At 45.3% G+C, this 22,662-nt stretch overlaps 1 protein-coding gene across 1 annotated transcript in view; it reads left to right on the plus strand.

The window, feature by feature from the left end:
* Positions 1–22,662, plus strand: part of cntnap2a (contactin associated protein 2a) — a 139,764-nt gene that overhangs the window by 19,116 nt on the left and 97,986 nt on the right. The window contains exons 4-9 of the mRNA XM_056584298.1: positions 1,756–1,905; positions 12,361–12,523; positions 15,637–15,743; positions 18,565–18,684; positions 19,733–19,848; positions 20,566–20,650. Of these exons, the coding sequence (XP_056440273.1) occupies positions 1,756–1,905; positions 12,361–12,523; positions 15,637–15,743; positions 18,565–18,684; positions 19,733–19,848; positions 20,566–20,650 (741 nt within the window). The remainder of the gene's footprint in view (positions 1–1,755; positions 1,906–12,360; positions 12,524–15,636; positions 15,744–18,564; positions 18,685–19,732; positions 19,849–20,565; positions 20,651–22,662) is intronic.

Raw genomic sequence — 22,662 nt, forward strand, 5'->3', positions numbered from 1 at the left:
AGCCGGCTTTTCTCTAGGCTCTAGTTGTAATGGCCCCGCCCTGAACATCACTCATATCTAATAGAGTACAGCGACAAGGAGAGAGCGGGGGGAGAAGACCCACTCAGAGAGGGGGAAAGACTCAGGTCTGCAACATCGGGGCGCATACAAACGCTGTAATATCCGAATCCACTCTGACTGTGCACACAAGAAGGACAGCATCCACAAGTAGCAGCGGCCGTCATGGTAGGCAGGACGGAAATTCAGAGGAGAGTGGATGCACGTACAAGCTCTCACACACACACAAACGCAAGCACACAAACAAAGACTCACTCATACACTTACACACACCCTATTAAACTTTCTTTCTCACACACACGGCAAACTCAGACACCCCCTGATGAACTTTTTCTCCCACACACATACATACATACATACACCTATAAATATAAACACATACGCACACTCACCCACGCACACACACAAACACATACACACACACACACACACCAATAAGCACACGCATCTCGCACAGTGCTGCGACACTGTGGCACACCCATGACCCTTCCTCGGGTAATGCAGTTGAGCTCCTCCGGGGCCATGAGACTCTTGTCATCAGCAGGAATGGAGGAGAACGAAACAAACAAAGAGAACAGGAGCATAAGGAAGGCAGCCTTGTGAGAACCTGCACTCACCTGGGGGGCGGGAAAGAGATGAGTGGGGAGGCTAAGATTATACCTGCTTTTCTTTTTCTGCACTCTCCCTCTCTCTCGACGTCAAACCACATGGGCGGTTCACAGAGAGGTAGCATTGGAGAGAGAGATCGAGACAGAGAGAAAGATACACAGATAAGGAGACATGAAAAGGGGCACTGATGCCATCGTTGAGTATGGAAATGATGTGCTCATTAACGACAGAGGGAAGGAGGGAGGGGGGCAGTAGAGCGGGAGAGAGGGGGTCATGGACGGACGGACAGATATTTTGTTCACTCACCCGCTATCAGAGTTTTTCTGGCTACATTTCACGTAACCAATTGGCGAACAACTAGTTGTCTCTAAAATGATTATCTTTCTGTGTTCCAGTGGATGTATATTTCCACACATTTGATGCAATTGTATTTCATTTTTTCGAATGATCATTTGCTTTGGCGCCTAAGTGATTAATTGTCCGGGCAAATTCTAAGTCAAGTGGACACTACGGCCCGTTGACCAAGAGATTAGTTTTACATCCTGCACGGCTAATAGAAATGTCTCGTTCTCATGGGCCAAAGTAATTTCCCTTCCCAGCAGACTCCAACAAAGATCACTTACCCAGAAAGCAGAGTCAATCTTGCATTTCCTTGCAATTACCTAAACAACTGCTCCACTAGCTAGACGACATCTTCACAGGGAGACGTCGGGGTCTTTAGATGTCTTCAAGGTCCTACCGGAGAAAAACAACGGGAAAAGCAGCATCCTACGTCTGAATCTTAAAGTACTTAGAGGGAATCTATTAAATATGTTTTCAGATCGTCCCGAAATCGGACGATGTCCTGTGATGTGTTTTGGGTCGGCTTGGCAATACCCCACTTATCATTATTATTTTTGCAGAAGCCAATTGCCATTTTTTTCCACACTTTGAACAACAATGCCGTGCAACCGAAGTTGATTGAAGTTGAAGTGTCGCTTGAGTCTGACCGTTGTCTGGCTGTGTGCTTCCTGAATGCTCATGCGCATCTAATCACGCTCACCCCCCCCCCCCCCCCCCCCCCCCCCTCTCCTCTCTCCTCTGTGCCAGGCTCCGACCTCAGTGACGGCCAGTGGCACGCCGTACGCCTGGTGGCCAAGGAGAACTTTGCCATGCTGACCATCGATGGCGACGAGGCCTCTGCCGTCCGGACCAGCTCGCCTCTCTCCATCACCACGGGAGGCACCTATCACCTGGGAGGTAAGGCCGACCCGAAGGGGACTCGCCGCATCCGAGAGAGCGTATAAACGTAGCAATTTCATACTCTTTCCTGTGAGCTATGTGATTGTTCCAACCGAAGTAACCCAGTTTGTTTCTAAAGGATATGTGGCTTTGGAAGGTAATTCGCTCTCAGATCATTGATTGATTCTGAGTGTGTGTGTGTGTGTGTGTGTGTGTGTGTGTGTGTGTGTGTGTGTGTGTGTGTGTGTGTGTGTGTGTGTGTGTGTGTGTGTGTGTGTGTGTGTGTGTGTGTGTGTGTGTGCGCGCGTGCGTGTGCGTTGGTGTGAACGTGCTCCTCTGTGCAAATGTACCGTTAGCCTTGCAGGTGTGTGTGTGTAGATCATTTATCTCACCGGTGATCTATAATCCCACTGGTCAGAGTTAGGGAAGTTACTCACTTAGCTGGGCTCTAGACACACACACACACACACACACACACACACACACACACACACACACACACACACACACACACACACACACACACACACACACACACACACACACACACGGTGGGTGATTACATGATCTGTCTGAATTAAGGAGATGCCAAGTTAATGATGCCAGACACTGCTGTCCGTCTGTTGGAAGATGGTCCGTATCTAAGTGTGTGTGTGTGTGCGTGTGGGTCTGTGTGTAAGAGAGAGTGTGCATGTAGGGGTCCCTTTGTCTGTGTCTACGGTCTCCGTTGCGGGGGGGGGCGGCTGTAAAGAGCGACAGTAACGGAGAGAGATGCCGTGCATTCTGAGACCTCCATTAGTCTCCCTCATTCAGGCCCCCTTCCCGTCTTACTTATCACTCTACCTCAGCTGAAAGCTCTCCACCTGGTCATCCTCAGGAAACAGTGGGATGAAGTACACCAAATGTTTCATCATCCCTTTCATGCTGAGACTGAATGTAACATGTTAAATTCATGAACATTTTAAAGCGTTGTGGCGGTCAATGTAGGGTGTGTTTCTCTGCAGTGCTCAGGTCATCTTGTACTCTAAAAGTGCAGCAATGACTAAACAGCATTAAACAATACTGTGGAACGATGCGGTCGAACAGAAGATATTAAGAAGATAAATATGTTTTTCAAGGTGGTAACAGCATAAACAACAACAGAATGACAGGAAGATGTATGGCAATATCCTAGATAACATGAAACAGTTGGAAAGAGGAGGCAAACACACATATTGTGTGTTTGTGTGAAAACACACATATTGTCGCCAGGAACACCACGACATATGCTAGGCTAGGGTGTTAAGTGTGCCCTAACGAGAAATGCTAGTTTTAGCACGGTTGCATCATCTGCCGTCAACCTCCTTGACCCCCGCCCCCCCCCCCCCCCTCCCAACCCCCATATTCATCATCTTGTGTTTTTAAAAGTAGACCAGGACAAGGTAGGATAGGAAGGGGAATGTGGAGGAGAAATTTGAAATGCCTGGAAACAACAAGTATATAGCCTTGCATTGCCAGACCGTATTCGATTTTGTCCATTACACCCTCCCCATGCGCGTTGCATAAAATATGTGCCTCGGCCTCTGCTCCAGACCTTCTTGCACAAGTCGGCCCCTCGCTAAACTTTCACTCATGATTCACTGTTCAGAAAGCACAGCAGGACCTCTCCGGCCGTGTTTGTCATCCGAACAAACTCTGTGTGCTCGTCAATCAAACCAACACATTGCCATCATAGCCTTCCTTTGAAGTAGTAGTACCATTAACTATTGTTTTGATTACCAGTTTGATTTAAAACTGGTAAGTTTGACGTGATTACCAGCTTGAGGTCTTTAGGTCTACAATCAACCAAGAGCTGTTCAATGAAACCAATTATACCCGTTTTTTTATGCACAAAAATAAATCCTATACAATAGTTACCTATAGACATATGTTGTTTTTAAATAAATCCCAGGGCTTGCTAGGTGAGAAAGTGTATGCGTACATTTGTTCTTGCTAATCAACACATTGTTATTCTATGCAGATGCTTCTCGCGGGCGTTTTGTGTGTCGCAAATTCTGACGTAGGCAGTGTTTGTGAGCTGTGGCGGCAACCAGCTTAACTTTGCAGCCGGTTGCATTAGCTGACTCTGTATCCCATAATCTCAATGGCATATATCAAAGTGCCTTATATCCAATGTAAACAGCATTGGTGAATGTACCCTTTTCATGGAAGAGAAAAATTATTGCGTTCGAATAAAACGAATACCGAAGCAGTCCCAAGAAGTTTGATTAAATTGATTACGCCATTGTAGAAATCCAGTACAGCCGTATCATCATCATCTACGACTGGCTCCCAAAAAGCTAAACTGTTCCCTTCAGGAGGTTTTTGGAGGAATAGAGCCATCAAGTTATGTTGCAATCCAATGTTTGGAAAAATGCTGCCCGCTGAGGTGCCTGAGGTTTTGAAGACAGTGTAGACGTATCCTTCGTCAAAACATCCAACTGTCCTGCATGCCTGCTTCACTGCTCCAACAATGAGAAAAACAGTGGCATGCAGTTTGTGTAAAAACTAAGTTATTTATCTTTTTTTTGGGCAACTTTTACAACATTAAATAATGCTTCTCTTAGGAGACCAAAAAAACCCTAGGCAATGGAATTTGAAACGCCCAATTACCACAGCAACAAAGCTATGGTGAATGACATTTAGGCTGCTGATTTTTGACCTTAAATTAAAGTTTTCAAATGGCACCTTTTCTTATTGGTCTTTAATTGTGTTTGGTCTAAGGTCTGCTCAAAAGAGCTGAAGAAACTGTTCTCTCACTTGATTCTAATTCAGTTCACTTATTTGTCAGCATGTTAAATGTACGGATAGATGCATGCTTTTGTGGAGATACTTTGAGCATCCAAAATTGGCTGTTTTTTGTAATCTCTGATATTAAAGCGTTTGATTTAGCTTGAATAGAAAACCAATTTGGCATACTGATTCAGTGTCCCTCGTGAATCGCTGTGAAGACTTATTTCAAGTACACATTTCCATTTACTTTGTCCGTGTACATATCTGGTCCTGTGTCAGTCTGGTGTCATTTGTTACGTCAAATTGTTTCCAAATGACCCCCTGCAGACCCTAATACTGCAGGCACACAGAGGGATACAACTCACAGATGCCGTATACACCATACACCCATCGCCTTTATAGGAAGTGCCTCAACATACACATTTCCAAAGCAAATTTCCATACCGTTGCTGCGCCCTCAACAGAATAACACAGTGAGTGGACGAAAGACAGTTTAGCCCCTTGCTTGCCCTCAATTACTCTTTCTGATCAGGCTGCTTCTTGATGAGTCAGGGCCAGCGGCATTAAGCTCTCTCTCTCTCTCTCTCTCTCTCTCTCCCTTTGTTTCTCCCTCTTTCTGTCACTGCGTTTCATCAGCTATAGTGTGAAACTGCTCAGAAGTTACCTGACTTCTCCTGAGATTCTTTAGTGCGTCGGTACTGACAGTGACTAATTTGCGTTGTTTTCCTCTCTTAGACATTTTAGCATTCACCTAATCCCCCGGCGGTTGGTTTTTGAAAACAGAAAGTCCTTGAAGTCATGGAGTAAGCCTAGTACATTTGTTAAGGCCTTCTGCAAATGATTGCGTAATCATGAATGGTTGGATTTTTATGGTGTATTTTTGCTGTAAGCCGATAACTTAAAGTTCCCCGACACCAAACTGCACAAACAAGCACACAGGTTTTCTGCTACATTCATACATTCTGAGATGCAGTACCATAAGAAAGCTTTAGACACGTGATGATTGTGTCCTCAGCTGTCACCTAAACACAAAAAGGTTCTGTAGGCCTTTGCCATGAGCCAAAAGGTTATTAAAGCCATGTGCGATGCTGCTGATTAAAAGCTAACAAACCAGTAAACATTTCACAGTGAAATATGTCGAGGCGTTTGGTTACATACCTGTTAGTCTGTTTGTCACATTCAGTGTTAACAATGCAGTCAGCGTAAGCATCACAGGTAAATTAGCATTTAAACTAGCCATTTTCCGATGAGAGAACATTTAGGTATTATTTAATCTAGATGGTTGATATTGCGCACTGATGCTTATGCAGATGTCTTGAATAGTATTTTTGTAAATAAAGCATGAAATGTAACCAAGGGCAAGGACCGTGTTAACATTTCCTGTTCATCACTAGGCCTATATATCTGAGTTATCTTTCTGAAAGAGAAAATGCCCAAAGTAAATATCTCCGCAAACGCAAGGGCTATAATATGTTATTTTTGTACCAAAAGAAAGAGGACACCTTTGAGATTGTTGTGCAAGTGAATTAATCAATCTTCATACTACTTGTTTGGAGTGAAGAAAAATAGAAAAGAGCGTAAGTGGAAGATTTTTTATTTTATTTTTTTAGAAAAAAAAGCGTGCCGTCTGTGAACGGCATGCTCACTCGGTTTAACTTTGTTCAATAGGGGGGGGTTATCTGTTTATCAACACGGCGGATGCGCGCGCAGAACGCTGTGTTGTTTGACCGGTTGAATTATAAATATGTACAATCCATAATGTTAGCTCTCTGGCTCATAGCTCAGCGGACTAGAATACCTCCTAGAATCATTGCTTGTTGGCCGGAAACGGAAAGGGGGGCTGTTTACGTTTGGTTGTAGTCTTTTCGGTCGGTTCTCCGTCTCAACAGTAGGGCTAGAACCGAGCGAAAAGACTACAACCAAACGTGAACACCCCCCCCCCTTTCCGTTTCCGGCCAACGAGCAATGATTCTAGGAGGTATTCTAGTCCGCTGAGCTATGAGCCAGAGAGCTAACATTATGGATTGTACATATTTATAATTCAACCGGTCAAACAACACAGCGTCACAGAGTCTTCCAAGAGAAATCAATGGGATTTACAAAATTCAACCACTCTAGTTCATCCTAGACAAACCACAAAGGGGGCTCAATGTTCAAAAGAAATAGAAAAAAAAATAGCTCACAGCAACATATTGAAAAAAGTACTATGAACTAGTTCCCTTTTTGGAACTGTGAACTTATTTCAAAATTTGGATGCATGAACGTCTACTGAACTAGTTCATTTTAAAATGTATGAACTGAACTTTGAACTAGTTCCCGTAGAAAGTGAACTTTCCCAACACTGCCGGTACCTGCAAAATGTAAATCGCAAATCTCCCAGCTTTCTTGCGGCATTTCGCTGAGACACGCCCCCTTTTGGTCGTAGTATCTCGTCGCTTTGAAAGTAGTAGTAGTAGTTCAGTGAGGCAGAATGTACTACTCGTCAACAAAAATGGCGGCGCCCATGAAAAGATTTATTTTCTTTGTATTTGTATCACATTGCTCATCTTAATGTAGATTTTAAATGCTTTTACACACTTGATTACATTACTACTTTATGCCGGTCACCAATTTATGCATTGAACGGTCTTGCTGTGCATTCAATACAATGTAAAGTTGTGTTCATTGTTTTCGAGCTGGTTTGCTGAAAAGGCTAATGTAGCTAACAATAACAATGACTAGCCAATGAGAAATAGGAAATATACTACGACCAAAAGGGGAAGTGCCTCCGCAAATTCTGCAAGAAAGCTGGGAGATTTGCGACTTACAACTTGCACGTACCAGGGTACCATCCAAATGGATTACAGCATCAGCGTCATGTCACAGCCGCACTGTTTGGACTGAGAAAATGTGTTCATTTTTTATTATACAAACAATACTATACATAAGATTGTGTATCCATTAAGTGTAAGCCAGGAATCCTTTGCTGCCTCAAACTACAAAAAAAAAGGAAACGTTTAAAGAGTGTGGATTATCCGGCGCGAGTCCTCTATACATGGAAGATGTCCCACCAAATATACAGTATATAGTGTGCCGAAATGGAGCATGAAATGAAACACGCAAAAAGAAATCACATGCTGATAGCTGGCAGACATTTGGTTATTACAGAGCGGTGGAAAATCCCCTATTTTGATATAGCCTGCGTTCAACTCGGTTGGAGAGAGAAAAGTTTTAAAATAAAAAAAGCACAGGGAGAAACGGTTGCGGAAATCCCTTCTGATTGCTATCATTCTGAGCTTTCATGGCAGATGTTGCTGATGAGTCCGACCAAGAGCATATTACACAACGTCCCGCTGTGGAACACTGTTTATCGTTCATGGCCAAATGCCAATGTTAATACATTAACACTAATTAGATATATATTGATGCTGGACACCTGCTTGCGCTGGGATTAGGCCTATGCATGCATGGTGAGATATAGAGCTGTTGTTTGGCATTATGAGAGAAAGTTGCCGATGAAGACGTGTGCGTGTGTCTGTTCTTCCTCCCCCGTTTCCACCTCCTCCCCGTTTCCTTTTCCTCCTTTCAGTCATTTTAATTCTCACCCTGATGTCCTATTCTCGCCCTATTTTACTGGTAGTTTGTTTCCTTTGCGATTTTTTTTCCCCCTTTTGTGCCTTTGCTCTCAACCCTGTTCTTATTCATTAAAAACAAGGTGAGGAAACAAGATATTTCCTTTCTTCTCCTCTTGCAGCTCCTCTAGTCCTCTCCACCCCCCCCCCCCATATCCATCTTTTTCCCATCCGTCCGTCCCCGGGAGTGTCGTTCTTTAAGGACGCAGTCTACCAGAACCCAGAGCCTATTTTACGGTGGAGTGAGTTTCTCACTCTCCATGCGCTGAGAGAAATTAGCAGGTGACTGACACCAGACAGCTCCAGATTGAATTTTGTCACGAGAGAAGATGGACGTGGACACCAGTACGCACGCACATACACACACACACACACACACACACACACACAGACGTTTGACCTCTTGCGTTAAAACTGGCATGTTGACAATTCGTCAAGGAGAACAAAAGTTTCAAGAAGAGACAAATCTTTTATCGTACTTCTTCATTTTCAATTTGGCATTTTCTACAACAGGCACATGAGTGTGTATAGGAAAGTTGGCAAAGATACCAGCAGATTGTCAATGACAATCAATCAATCTTCATTACCAACAAGGATCCACCTTTTGAATGATTCCTTCGTTCCCATAGGATACATTTGATAGCACGTATATTGCACAGCACCCAGGCATAGTACGCCTGGCTGACGCATAAACTGTACCCTGTCAAAGTCGATCTAACACTTTGATTTAGAGTGCCTCGCACTCGGATCGATGGTAGGACAAAAGCTCAGGGAAAGGTAAGCCAGGAAATAGCCTGTAGTCAACATCGGGATGGCTGAATGTGCACGTGTGCACACTTGCACGTACGTGTTTGTGTGTCTGTGTGTGTGACAGTGTTTGTGCTAGAGAATTGATGCGCCCAATGTATCAGCAGTTTAACATTTGTTTCAAGTATTTTTCTGTCGCTTTGTGGTTTTTTAACTAGAGGTATTATCAGTTTCAACGTTTAGGGTAATGTCTGTCCTCGTAGAATAAAGCATATTTTTAATATTTTCAGTTGTTACCTGCGCTACATGCTAATGAAAATAAATCAAAGCGCTGACTAGCCCCGGGATATGGCAATTAGTGACCTGGAACTGGATAGCCGTCAATGCCGCTGTGCTGGTGCTGGCAAAGTGCCCGTTTACCTGCGCTTGTCCAGGCTCTGTAGCACCGAGCACAAGGCTAGCATGTGGCTACTAGGAGGAGTCGCATCCAACATGACTGCAGGGAAATCATAGCCACACCCATTCCTAATCCCCAACATATTGTTAGAATGGGAAAACAAAAGCACAAAACAAACCGTAGACATTTCCTTTAGCTGTGAAAGGAATTGGCAGGGTCTTGCTCCATTCCTGTAAAAACTGAAGGAAGGTCACGCCTCATTCCGTGACTCTGATTGGTGCTAATGGTTGAGTGACAGCTGCAGAGGAAGGTTTACAGAGAGAGAGTGCAGCCTTACAGCTGGCCTCGCCCGTGTTAGATCCTGAGGGAAACATGTGGTTTGACACTTTTCTCGTAACAAGCAGCATGGTCTTTTCATTATACAAACTGTATTTTTTATTTATTTATTATGTACCACCTCTCTTCCCCCATTGTATTTACGCAAATGCCTGGGAAACAAAATCCCTTTTTCGCTTAGAAATGATACAAATTATGACATTTAAGAAACTGAGGGTTTGTGTCCAGCTGTCTTGAGATGGCTCTGGGTCTACTTGTAGTGCTTGCTGCTGTGGCTGAAAACGCGGGTGTATGCAAAACTGTCTGGTAAAAATGCCTTTGGTCTTGTGATCTACTGCCAGAATTGTTTAGCTGGCTTCAGTTTCAAACGGCCATTCTTAAATAAAAAAAGATTGATACAATTTCACTGAAACAAATTTTCTTGTAAAATAACTTTCATCCTTTTCACAGCTGAAGTTGCCTTCAAATCCAAAGTTTTGCAAGGAAAGTTTGACCAGTCCACGAGAATGAATGCATCAAGCAGTGTTGAAATATTAAGTGGGGATTTATCAGTTTAACGTTCTACGCGGAATGGCTTCAGCATCCGAATGATAAGAGAGAAAGATACACCGTCGTCCTCTGGCGGTGTATCAGCGTCCGCATCCATCCATCCGTCATCACTTCAACACCTTATTTTTTTTCTTCCAGTTATGCCAAACTGTCAGAGAGGTCTGCAATTCCCTTGCATTAATTTGCAGCAGGACACAAAGACCTGCCAGACAGCCGCATGCTGCCCTATTTTCCCCAACTCTCTCTCGGTCTCTGTCTCTCTCTCTGTGTCTGTCTCTCGCTCTCTCACTGTGTATCTCTCACTCTCTCCCTCTCTCTCTCTCTGTCTCTTTCTCTCTTTCTCTCATGCTTACTTACCTATCTCTCTCTCTCTCTCTCTCTCTCTCTCTCTCTCTCTCTCTCTCTCTCTCTCTCTCTCTCTCTCTCTCTCTCTTGCTCACCTGTCTCTCTCTCTCTCATCCTTCTCTTTATCTGTTCTTTGTTGTTTGTTCCCTTTTCTCACTCTTTTTTTCCTCTATTTTCTCTTGTCTCTCTCTCTCTCTCCCTCCCCCCTCCCTATCTCTCCCCCCTCCCTCCCTCCCTCCCTCCCTCCTCATCTCTCCCTGTCGGTGAGACACCAGACAGGTGTGGAGGAGGATTGGGAACGGACAGATGGCAAGGATGACAGAATAAACTACTTTTTTTTGGGAAAGGGGGAATTAAAATCACAGGAGGAGGTGTGCAGCGGTGGATTTGCATGCACGCTCACGCACATACGAGTCGTGCAAACACTCACGCACTCCCATCTAGGGCACTCATATTCATCATTATATTTGTGCTGCTCTACCTGGTAGGTAACAGTTATTTGCTGCATATCGTCTGCCTCATTTTGGTTATACTGGGGACACACTCACACAAACCCACACGCACACACACATAAACACACACACAGACATATACACACACATATACACGCACGCACACATACACACACTAATAAGCCTCCTTGCTGGGCAGACCTTGAGGTTGATAGCTATGCGGCGGCTTCTGACAGCATATAACATCCAGATGATGGAGATGTCATTGAGCAGCAGTGTTTTATGAGGAGGCCCGGGAGCTTATGGCTTAGATTGAATCCATGCACTCTTTTTGCCCTTTTGACCTCCACTGATGACGTTGATACACACGCAAACACACGCATGGACATGAACTATAAAATTAAGGTACATACTTTACTCATTTGGCATTAACTCTTTTTAATTAATGGTTATTATTATATAGCAGTAGCTTGGGAGTTAGGGTAAGATTAGTGTAAGGTTAGTTGAGGTTAGAGTTAACCCTAAACCTTACCCTTGAGTGCAAAATAGCATTCACACATAAATTATTTTTTTCCAACAAGGACGTTACACACACACGCACGTGCAAGCACACCCACACTGAGTAAGATACACTCACCCACAGACACACATTTTCTCCTCAGTTATTGCCCATACAACATGCACAAACCTATATAGGATGTTAGCAACACACACACAAACTCAAGCACAGAAAACACTATCTTCCCCACATTCAATCCTCCGTTCTCCCGTTGCGCTGTCTGGAACCGAGACCCCGGTGGCATCTGTGGATGGCCCATTGACTCCTGTATCTCATAAAGGCCCATAGTCTCGCCGATAAAGCCTCACTGTCCGCCATGGCCTCAGCATTCATATTAAAGCTAATGGGCCCGACGGATTGCTGTAAAACAAGAGCAATGATGAAAGTCTGCGGGCGTTAAGTGACAATAACCAAGGCCTAGCCCCCATACTGTTGTGCCTCCCCAAGGATTATGGGGTCCTCGCTGTGGTTGATGTCTTGTTTTTCCCCCCACTGCCGCTCGTCGTTTTTTACTTTACTTGTCGGCCATATTCCAACCGAAATACCGCAATCCGTCTCCCCTTAATGCGTTTCTTCTACCGTCGACCAACGACACCACCACCACCAATCCCACCTCTCTCTTGTGGCTCTGTTGGGTCGTCACAATTATGTTGCAATTAACGAGTATAACAATTTGTCAAGTCGTTAAATCTCTGTCATTTTTATTTTCATTTTTACCCTATCCAGGCTACTTCCAACAGACGCCCTTCCCTCCCTTGCAGCGGTCCTTCCAGGGCTGCATGCAAGCCATCCTATTGGACGATCAGCCCGCCGACCTCCACGCGGTGGAGAAGGGCGTGGCCGGGGCCTTCGAGAACGTGAGCCTGGACATGTGCGCCATCATAGACAGGTGAGGGTAGTGAAAATCACACGCGCACACACACACGCACGCACAGACACACACACACATACACACACGCACACACTAACAAACAAACAAACACACACACACACACACACACACACACACACACACACACACACACACACACACACACACACACACACACACACACACACACACACACAGACGCACAAGCTACCTGCCATGTGAGGCATCCTACTCCTATGAACACAGACGCACCCACATGCATGTACGGAGGCGATTGAAGCCATGAATCAAACTGCGTTAATTGGTTGCTCGGAATAGGCGACGTCTCTCGACTGTCATGTTTAGATTTATCACACGCAGCGGCCGTTCAGGGCGCACATGGCTGCACAAGTGCACGTGCGTGTGCACGTGCGTGTGTGCGTCTGTGGTTGAGCAAGAGAGAGAGAGATAAACTGATAAATGGTAATCGTTTCAGCTGTGAATTCGGAGCATATGATGACTTGCATCACTGCACGTCGCTTTTCCTTCAAGAGTGGATCGAGGAAAAGCACAAAAATAATAATCGCCTCGTCGCAGATACATCTGGCAAAACAAAAGACGTGCACGCGTGCACATGCAATCCTATTCCTCTCTCTCTCTCCCTCTCTCTCTCTCACGCACTCTCTCTCCCTCTCTCTCTCTCCCTCTCTCTCTCTCACGCACTCTCTCTCCCTCTCTCTCTCTCCCTCTCTCTCACGCTCTCTCTCTCTCACTCTCCCTCTCTCTCTGTCTCTCTCTCTCTCTCTCTCTCTCTCTCTCTCCCTCACTCACGCACTCTCTCTCGCTCTCTCTCTCTCTCTCACTCGCTCTCTCTCTTTCTCCCTCTCTCTCGTGCTCTCTCAATCGCACTCTCCCTCTCTCCCTCTCTCTCTCTCTCTCTCTCTCTTTCTCTCTCACTCTCTCTCTCTCCCTCTCTCTCGCTCTCCCTCTCCCTCTCTCTCGCACTCTCTCTTTCTCTCGCTCTCTCTCGCCCTCACTCTCCCTCTCTCGCTCTCTCTCTCCATCCCTCTCTCTCTTGCGCTCTCTCTCCTCTCCCTCTCTCTCCCCCCTCTCCCTCTCTCTCCTCCCTCCCTCCCTCTCCAGGTTAAATAAAGGTCTATCCCATGGCTCGATATGAACACATCAAATTGTCGGCTCCCTGCATACATTCATCCCAGTTTGGGTCAATGTTACATTTCAATCCAATGAGCATGGCTGGACAAGCATGGACAATAATAGATGCATCCTTGGTTGCATCCATTATTTAATCCATTGATTTTTTCTTATCCGTCTGTCATTTGTCCCTTAGACACCTCCTTAATCAGAAATTACAGGACTTTTATTGTTATATATATAAAACATATATATTGTATCCATAACATTGTTATAATATAATATCATAAGTTTGATGTATGATGTATTGATGTATCGATGATTTTATTTCAGCTGGAGCCGCTGGTCGGCCATGTTTGTATCAAGTCCACTTTTAAAGGGAATTTTCCCATCTCATATTTTTTCATGCCCAAACCTCAGTGGTGCCACTTAGTCTGCAATTCCTCCTCCTCGCCCATGACCTCGCCCTGATTGCAACACATTCTGGTGTTCACGGGGGTCAGGATCTTGTCTGTAACGCCACGTCGCTTCATTATCCCGAAAGATGGTACGCCTGACTGCCATCGGTGAGAACAAGATTGATTAAACAACCCTGCCCCGTCTCATCTTAGGGATGCGCGGGCGCTACAGGGACGGCGGCCTGTTGCCACAGAGTACTTGAGCTTAACTACTCCGCCTTAATTGGGTGGTGCGAAATAATATGCGTGAACGGAGCATGTGGTTGTTTTGGCTATGCATTTGTCTTTCAATGAGAGATAGGAGGACTGAACTTGGAGATGTATGAGCATTAAAAGTGAAGATGGAGTTAGTTTCTAGCGTCTCATCTGAAGTTAGAATATATTAGAGGTAGAGAAGGTTAATTTGCAGCCAATGCAGTTCACTTCCTTTCTTAAGTTTTGCTCATCATAGATAACGTGAGTTGCTTCTTGCTTAATGCTTCAATAGTTAGGATTTGAGAGTTTTAAAGAGAGTGTGCGGAAAGGAGCAGAAGAGAGATCGATTTTTCCTCCACTATTGACAAGTGTTGCATTCACACGCCTGTGATTGAAGGGCATAATAGATTACCCTATCCAATGAAGGAAGAGCAGATTAAAATCTAAATTGACTCGTACAGAGGCAGGTAAAGTCAAAATTCTGCCTAAAAATAGCCATAATGAAAGTCGATATGAATCACCACGTCCAACAGACGGCGAATTAGGTCAGTTACAGTTTTGTTATCCGTTTTTTTATATTGGCTTGGCTGCTTTTGTTATTTTGTTCAATACAGAAAGCCCACATTATTTTCCCAGATAAGTTGTCAGTAAATGGATGATTCTAACATGTGGGAGATCTATACTGTTCACACTATACAAACACACACACACATACCTCCACGCACAGGTGCACACACACGTGCCTACATCAACACACACACACACACACACACACACACACACACACACAATCACAGACACGCACACAAATAGACACGCCTACACGCACACACACAAACACTTCCTCCCTGCTTTTATTATCTTCTCAAGAGCTTCCTTTGCAATCAAAAGACCGCTCCTGGCGACAAAAACAAACCTTTTTTTTGACAGCTCAGGTGAACCATCCTTCTGTTTGTGGTGCGTGTAAGCATGCGTGTGTGCGTGTGTGCCCGCGTATGTGTTATATCCAAGGGATGGAGCCTCGATGCTTTGGGCTTTATTTCCACAGCCCTGCAGGCAAATTGTATTGGATGTCTTCAAATATACACCTATGCACCCAATCTGGTGTTCGTATTTAAACATGGAAAGTTGTTGGCTCAGGTAAGGAGCTCCTGTAGCAAGCTTGCCGGAAGCACTTTTGTCCCCTCAACCAAAAGAAACCATTTGAATGAAATGTTTGGCATTGACGGAAGAACAACCATAAATGTCCTATCACCGGCGTGATCTCTTTATTCAAGGCAATAAAGCAATCTCTCTCTCTCTCTCTCTCTCGCTCTCGCTCTCTCCCCCTGTCTCGCTCTCTCACAGATGTATGCCCAACCACTGTGAACACGGTGGGCGTTGTAAACAGACCTGGGACGGCTTCAGTTGTACCTGCGACGGGACAGGATACACGGGTGCCACCTGTCACACATGTAAGCGCGTGTGTTTCCGCACATCGCACTCAAACACACACACACACACACACACATTTGCATATGCAAATGTATTCTTTGTTCTTCTGTATAAATGGCGCTGTATTACCACTTCATCTTTTGACTCTCCGGTGTGGTGGTTGTTTGTGTGTGTGTGTGTGTGTGCATCCGCGGATGTGCGATTGAGCACATGCAACTTCATGTTTTTGTGTGTGTTTGTGTGTGTGTGTGTGTGTATGCGTCTGTCCGTATGTGTGTTTGTGAGTGTGTGTGTGTGTGTGTGAATTAGCTCTTTTTTGGTTTGTGTGTGTATTTGTTTGTTGGTCTTATTTATTTATTCGTTGGAGTGTTTATCTGCGTATGTGCGTTTGAGTGCATGCATCTACGTATGTGCATGTGTGAGTGTGTGTGTGTGTGTGTTTGCCCTTGGCTTGGTCGCATCTGTCCTCTCTCTCTGCCGTTTGCAGCAAAACGCCTCGCAGATGAACTTTTGAAGCTTTCACTGTGTCGCTCATTATCTCCCTGGACAGAGGTGAGGCGGACCAGTCGAAGAACGAACGAACACCGTACCGAAAATAATAAATAAAAGAGAGAGCCCAGGCGAGGGAGAGTGAGTGGAGTTAAGAGAAGGACGGAGGGCTTTTGAAAAGGGTTGAATGACTTCCGAATGTCAACAGTTCCCACTGTGCCCTTCGCTTGCCACACATCTCTCTCTAGGCTGCAGACAACCTATTTAGACAAACAAAAGGGGAAGAAGAAGACAGAAAAGCTCACCCTTCAGGCCTTCACGAGTACAAATGACCGACAGTCGAAGGGAGGAAGAGGTGCTAACCTTTTCACGGTGTTATTCTGGTTGCTCATGCCGCCAAGGGACGGAATAACAAACACATACACATGCACACATAAATACATATATTTATTTTAGAAATGTGTATGTTTGTGTGTCTATATATATATATACATATATATATATATATATATATATTGATAAATGGGGGTGATTCAGTATTTCAAAACTATAATAATACAATAGACTAATATTCAGGGTAGCAATATTCAGCCGAGCTTAAGCATACTAGTTGTTATTGATTGCCACAAGCTTCTACTTGAGAAAATGGCTTGATAAGAGTTGACCAAATAAAGTATAAAATGGTTGAGCAACAGGTCATCACAATTAGGGAATTTAGCACACGCTTTTATCCAAAGCAACTTACATTGGTTAATACACACATTGACACACCGACAGCAGAGACACCGACAACACACCGTCAACCATGCAAGGCGACAGCCAGCTCGTCAGGAGTGACTGTCTTGCTCAGGAATACATCAACACTCAGCTAGGAGGAGCTGGGGATCGAACTAGCAACCTTCCGGTTACAAGAATAAACTACAAGACAAGACAACTGCACTACCTCCTGAGCTAAGCCGTTCATGAACCATGAGCCGTTCATGAACCATGAACCATTCAATTTGTCAAATGTCAAACAATTAAGTATCATACTTTGTTTTTAAAGCCCATCGTATATAGCTCTTTACTGGAATGAGTTAAAACAGGAACATCTAACTTCAAATCTCCCTCTCTCTCTATCTGTGTCATGGGTCGGTCCATAATTTACTCCTAGGGCTGTGCTGAATCAACAAACACAACATCAATATGTTGTAGGGTGCGGGGCTGGTGAAGCACACAGCTTTAGACCTCACTGCCTGACAGGAAATGAAAGGAGACTGACGGAACGAAATGAAAAAGAACCGGAGCACCTTGGAACGAGTTGTCCGTTGAAATACAAAGCATTTGAACATACATACAGACACACACACACACACACACACACACACACACACACACACACACACACACACACACACACACACAGGTATATATCGAAAGATGTGTATCACACACAAGACAGACAACTACGACGTAAACAAATTCAATAGTTCATGGTTCATGAACGGGTTAGCTCAGGAGGTAGTGCAGTTGTCTTGTAACCGGAAGGTTGCTAGTTCGATCCCCAGTTCCTCCTGTCCACTGTGGCCTTCAATATTGCATCTCAACCCAGGAGGCCCCATCTTTTTTATTTTCGATGCACAGAAAACCAGGATTATTTATCCTTCCTCCTCCTCCTTACTACACTCCCTCGTCTGAGAGCCTTGGTCTCAGAAAGCCTGGTACGGTTTTACATTTGACAAACATATTCAAGATGTTAAATACAGTGGCGCAAGGGTGATGCGGTTTGTGTTCCCGTCGCCGTATCCTTTAAACGTTTCTCTCGTCCGGAGTGTGCGGAAGGTAGTGTGGGACAGAAGGCAATCAGGGTTGCAAAAGGATAAATGGATGGCGTCCTTCAAACTAGTCAGAGCGGAGGCTGCGTTACGCGGACGCAGACGGGAGAGTCCTTCGCATCGGGATAAACACTTGGTTTCAGGCTCGGCTTTGGATCGAAGCTTTTCGTTTATTCTTTATTTCTCATGTGTTTACCTCACTTTTATTTCTCTCTCTGTCTCTCTCTCTCTCATACGCTTTCACTTTCGCTCTTTCTCTTTCTTTCTCTTTCTCGCCTGCTTTCTCTCTCTATCTCTCCCTCTCTCACTCTATCTCTCTCTCTCTCTCTCTGTCTCTCTCTCTCCCTCTATGTCTCCCTCTTTCTCTTTCTTGGTACTTTCTCTCTCAATCTCTCCCTCTATCCCTCTATCTCTCTCTATCTCTGTCATTGTCTCTTTCCTTCTCTCTCTCTCTCTCTCTCTCTCCCTCTCCTCCCCATCACTCCCTCCCTCCCTCTCCCTCTCTCTCTCTCCCTTCTCTTACTCTCTCTCCCCCCAGCTATCTATGAGCCTTCGTGTGAGGCCTACAAGCACCTTGGCAGATCCTCTGACACCTACTGGGTGGACCCCGATGGGAGCGGGCCCCTCGGCCCCTTTAAGGTCAACTGCAACATGACAGGTGTGTGAAGGCGTGCCCCGCGCGTGTGCGTGCGCGTGTGCGTGTGCGTGTGCGTGTGTGTGTGTGTGTGTGTGTGTGTGTGTGTCTTCATTTGTCTGACAGTCGTGTGAGAGTTTTAGGTTATTTATAACATTGTATGTGTGTGTTTTTGTGTGTCTGTGTGTGTGTGTGTGACGTAATGGGAGTTTGTTTCACAGTATGTGCATGTGTGTGTATATCATTTGTTTGTGTGTATGTGTGTATTTGTTTTATGGTGTGTGTGTGTTTGTGTGACTGTTTGTGTGTGTGTTTGTGTGCGTTGGGGCAGGTGGTATCGCAGTCACTTTGATCTCAGTGGGAGAGAATGCTCTCCAGCCCCGGTCCTTAACCTGCAAACCTGGCCGGTCTTAAACCCGCCAGGCCTGCAGGTTGTCATGGCAACACACACACACACACACACACACACACACACACACACACACACACACACACACACACACACACACACACACACACAGGAGATAGATACAGCACACAGACACGCTTTCTCACAATCAACAACTTTCATAGTTTATTGTTGCACACACACACACACACACGCCGCACACACACACACAAATACACACACACACACGCCCCACACACACACACACACACACATACATACACACACGCCCCACACACCCACACACGCACACACACACACAGCAAACAACAATTTTGAGGAATGCACCAACCCACATCACTGACCTTTCCGCAACAAGGGAATCAACCGTGAAACGTTATGCCGCTTCATTTATTGACACACACAGACACACATGAGGAGAGGTTTGTGAATCTGTGTGTCTGTGTGTCAGACTCTTTATGTTTCTCTCTCTCTCTCTCTCTCCCTCCTTCTCTCTCTCTGGCTTCTACCATAAAAGTATATATCCTGCATGAAGGTTTAACCGCTAGTGTGTGTGTGTGTGTGTGTGTGTGTGTGTGTGTGTGTGTGTGTGTGTGTGTGTGTGTGTGTGTGTGTGTGTGTGTGTGTGTGTGTGTGTGTGTGTGTGTGTGTGTGTGTGTGTAGAGGACAAAGTTTGGACCACGGTGATGAACAACCTGCCAGCCCAGACCACTGTGATGGGTTCCAGCAGAGACAGACGGACAGTCCTTCAGGTTAACTACAGCGCTTCTATGGACCAGGTAACACACACACACACACACACACACACGTAAACACACACACACATGCAGACACATACGTACCCACACACAAACATACATACCCAAAAATACACACTCACACGTACACACACGCACACACACACACACACAAGATATTAATGTAAGCACACAGGCAAGAATACAAACACACATACGCACACAAAGGTATGCCCACAAACAAGCTCAAAAGCATGACAAATCATGTTATGGAGTTTTACAGGATAATATTTTCTTCACGGTTTGCTTATTAATGCCGGTAATAATATAATGTCAACTAAAGAAAGTAATGACAAAAGCAACAAATGGATGGGACTGCAATATGAAAAATCTCACTGGAAATCGCTTCCTTAAGACATAAAGGACATTTAACATCCATATTTTATTATATATAGACAAAGAAATTGGTATTCAGAAGGAAGCATGATTTTCAAATGATGAGGAAAAAATCGCACAATTTCCAAACAACGACAATATACATCATACATAGAAGTGTCCGAATGATTCACGTCGGCAGCATCTCAGTACACCTGTTCACATCGTAAACACCTGTTCACCTTTTGACCCCCAGTCTCTAAGTCACCTGACCACTCCAATCCTCACAACCTGCCAGTGCACATGAATAACCATCAGCCATCTGATGAATGCAAACTCAGATCAACCCCACGCAGTAATGATGTATTGTGAATGTCTTGTCAGGTGACGGCTATAACCACGAGCGCAGAGCACTGCGAGCAACACATATCCTACAGCTGTCGTACTTCCAGACTCCTCAACACCCCAGGTAGGCCCCTCTGCTTCTGTGTGTCTCTGTGTGTGTGTGTGTGTGTGTGTGTGTGTGTGTGTGTGTGTGCGTGTGCGTGTGCGTGCGCATGCGTGTGTGTGTTAAGCCGGTTAACGTTTATAACATTAAGGTGTGATTTGGGTTTATGAACTGTTAAACCCTGGCTGTGGTTGGACAAACGACCAGAACTAATTCTGTAAGCATTCAAATGATTTGCTCTTTAAAAGCACGACAAATTCCGAACCTAGCTAATGGTTTGTGGGTCGAAGAGTCTGCCGTGCACCGTGTGAGCGAAGTAGTGAGAAATGAGGTGTGGGATGTGCCGGGTATCCACTGAAAGTAGCCCCCAACCAGCTGCAGGTGTTTCTCATCTAGCTACAACCACGCTCAGCCAGTCCTGCCGAACAACAGCACAATACTTTAGGTACACGCGAACGGCACTATGCTACTACTACTTCTTTCTCCTGATACAATGCCAACAAGAAGGTTTTCTTTGTTTATTTAGCATCTCGTTGGCTAGTTAATTTCCATGTTAGCTTTTATTAACAGTTATATCTCATTGAAATGCTGTTAAAGCTGCAATCCGTTAGTTATCTGTTTCGTTCTCTTTGGCGCCACCTATGGCGTATATAACACGGCGCTACACATGTAGTGAGGTGAGTTTCCCTTTAATTATGTTCTTCCACGATATGAACTCAGCAGTAATTCACAGTCGCATGTGGATCAGGCCAATATTATGAAGAACCAGGCAGACCTTTAAGGAGTGGATTCTCCGCCAGTGGAGTATATCACTACAGGGGGGTTTACTCCATCGTGCCGTTCGCTGCGGGTCAGGAGTTGTTTTCTAGTCTCTTCCCCTGCCTGTACTCTCGGGACGTGCTCACAGCACACCCCCTTATCCTACAGGGATGGCCCGAGAGCTTCACGCATCTCCCAGGATGCATCTGTCAGGACAGCCCCGACAGAGCAATCGGAGGCTCAATAAGCGAATCGGAGAGTCTTCTTTCTTCTCCCCCGCCTCGATCCCCATGGCTCTGCTGTGCGGCGAGGTTTGAGGCAGTGGCTGTGGGATCCCTCTTACAAAAGAGTACCCAGAGAAGCCAATCGGCGCGTCTCTCGACTGCCGCTTGTCATCTCTCTCTCTCTCTTCTCGTTTTGGCTTTTCCGTCTCTCTGTCTCTCTCTCTCTCTCTCTCTCTCTCTCTCTCCATCTCTGTCTCTCTGTCTCTCTGTCTCTCTCTCTCTGTGTCTGTGTCTCTCTGTCCCGCTGTCTCGCTGTATCTCTGTATCTCTCCCTCTGTATGTCTCTCTCTGTCTCTCTGTCTCTCTCTCTCCCTCTCTGTCTCTCTCCCATCAAACCGCGGGTGAAGTGTGTCTCCTTAAAACGATCAGACAGGAACAGTTTAGACCTTATGGCGTGCGTTGCTGTTTGCTATCCTCCAACACGCCTGCTCTTCTCACTCTAAGTGCTGCGGCGGCTGTAAATGAGATGCCAAGGTTAAGCAGGTGGGCAGGTACGAGGGATGCGAGGAAAGCTGAAAGCGGTGTGCTGCGTTGCCTGTGATGTATTCGATTTGCATTGGACAAGATTGATTCACCTCGGACCCCGGTTGGGCCGGTGGGGGGCCTCGGGATTTGGTCCGGGTGGTGGCCTAGGATGAAATGGCCCAGATTGGATGGTGAATTGGATTGTTTGGGGTCTGTCTGGATGGCCTTCATGCGTTAAACGGAGCCTGGGATGGGAGCGGGGGAGACTACTGATTGGAGCAAAGTGACATGGGAATAGTGCTTTACCTTTGTATACAAATCCTTCATATCCAATCCCTCTATATATATGTCTGCTTGTCAGGTGGTGGAATTGTGTGTGTGTGTGTGTGTGTGTGTGTGTGTGTGTGTGTGTGTGTGTGTGTGTGTGTGTGTGTGTGTGTGTGTGTGTGTGTGTGTGTGTGTGTGTGTGTGTGTGTGTGTGTGTTTTAGAGTGAGTGAGTGAATGTGTGTCTGCTTGTTTGTTGT

Source organism: Gadus chalcogrammus, chromosome 23 (genome assembly GCF_026213295.1).
Source record: "Gadus chalcogrammus isolate NIFS_2021 chromosome 23, NIFS_Gcha_1.0, whole genome shotgun sequence".
NCBI classification, from domain to species: Eukaryota; Metazoa; Chordata; class Actinopteri; order Gadiformes; family Gadidae; genus Gadus; species Gadus chalcogrammus.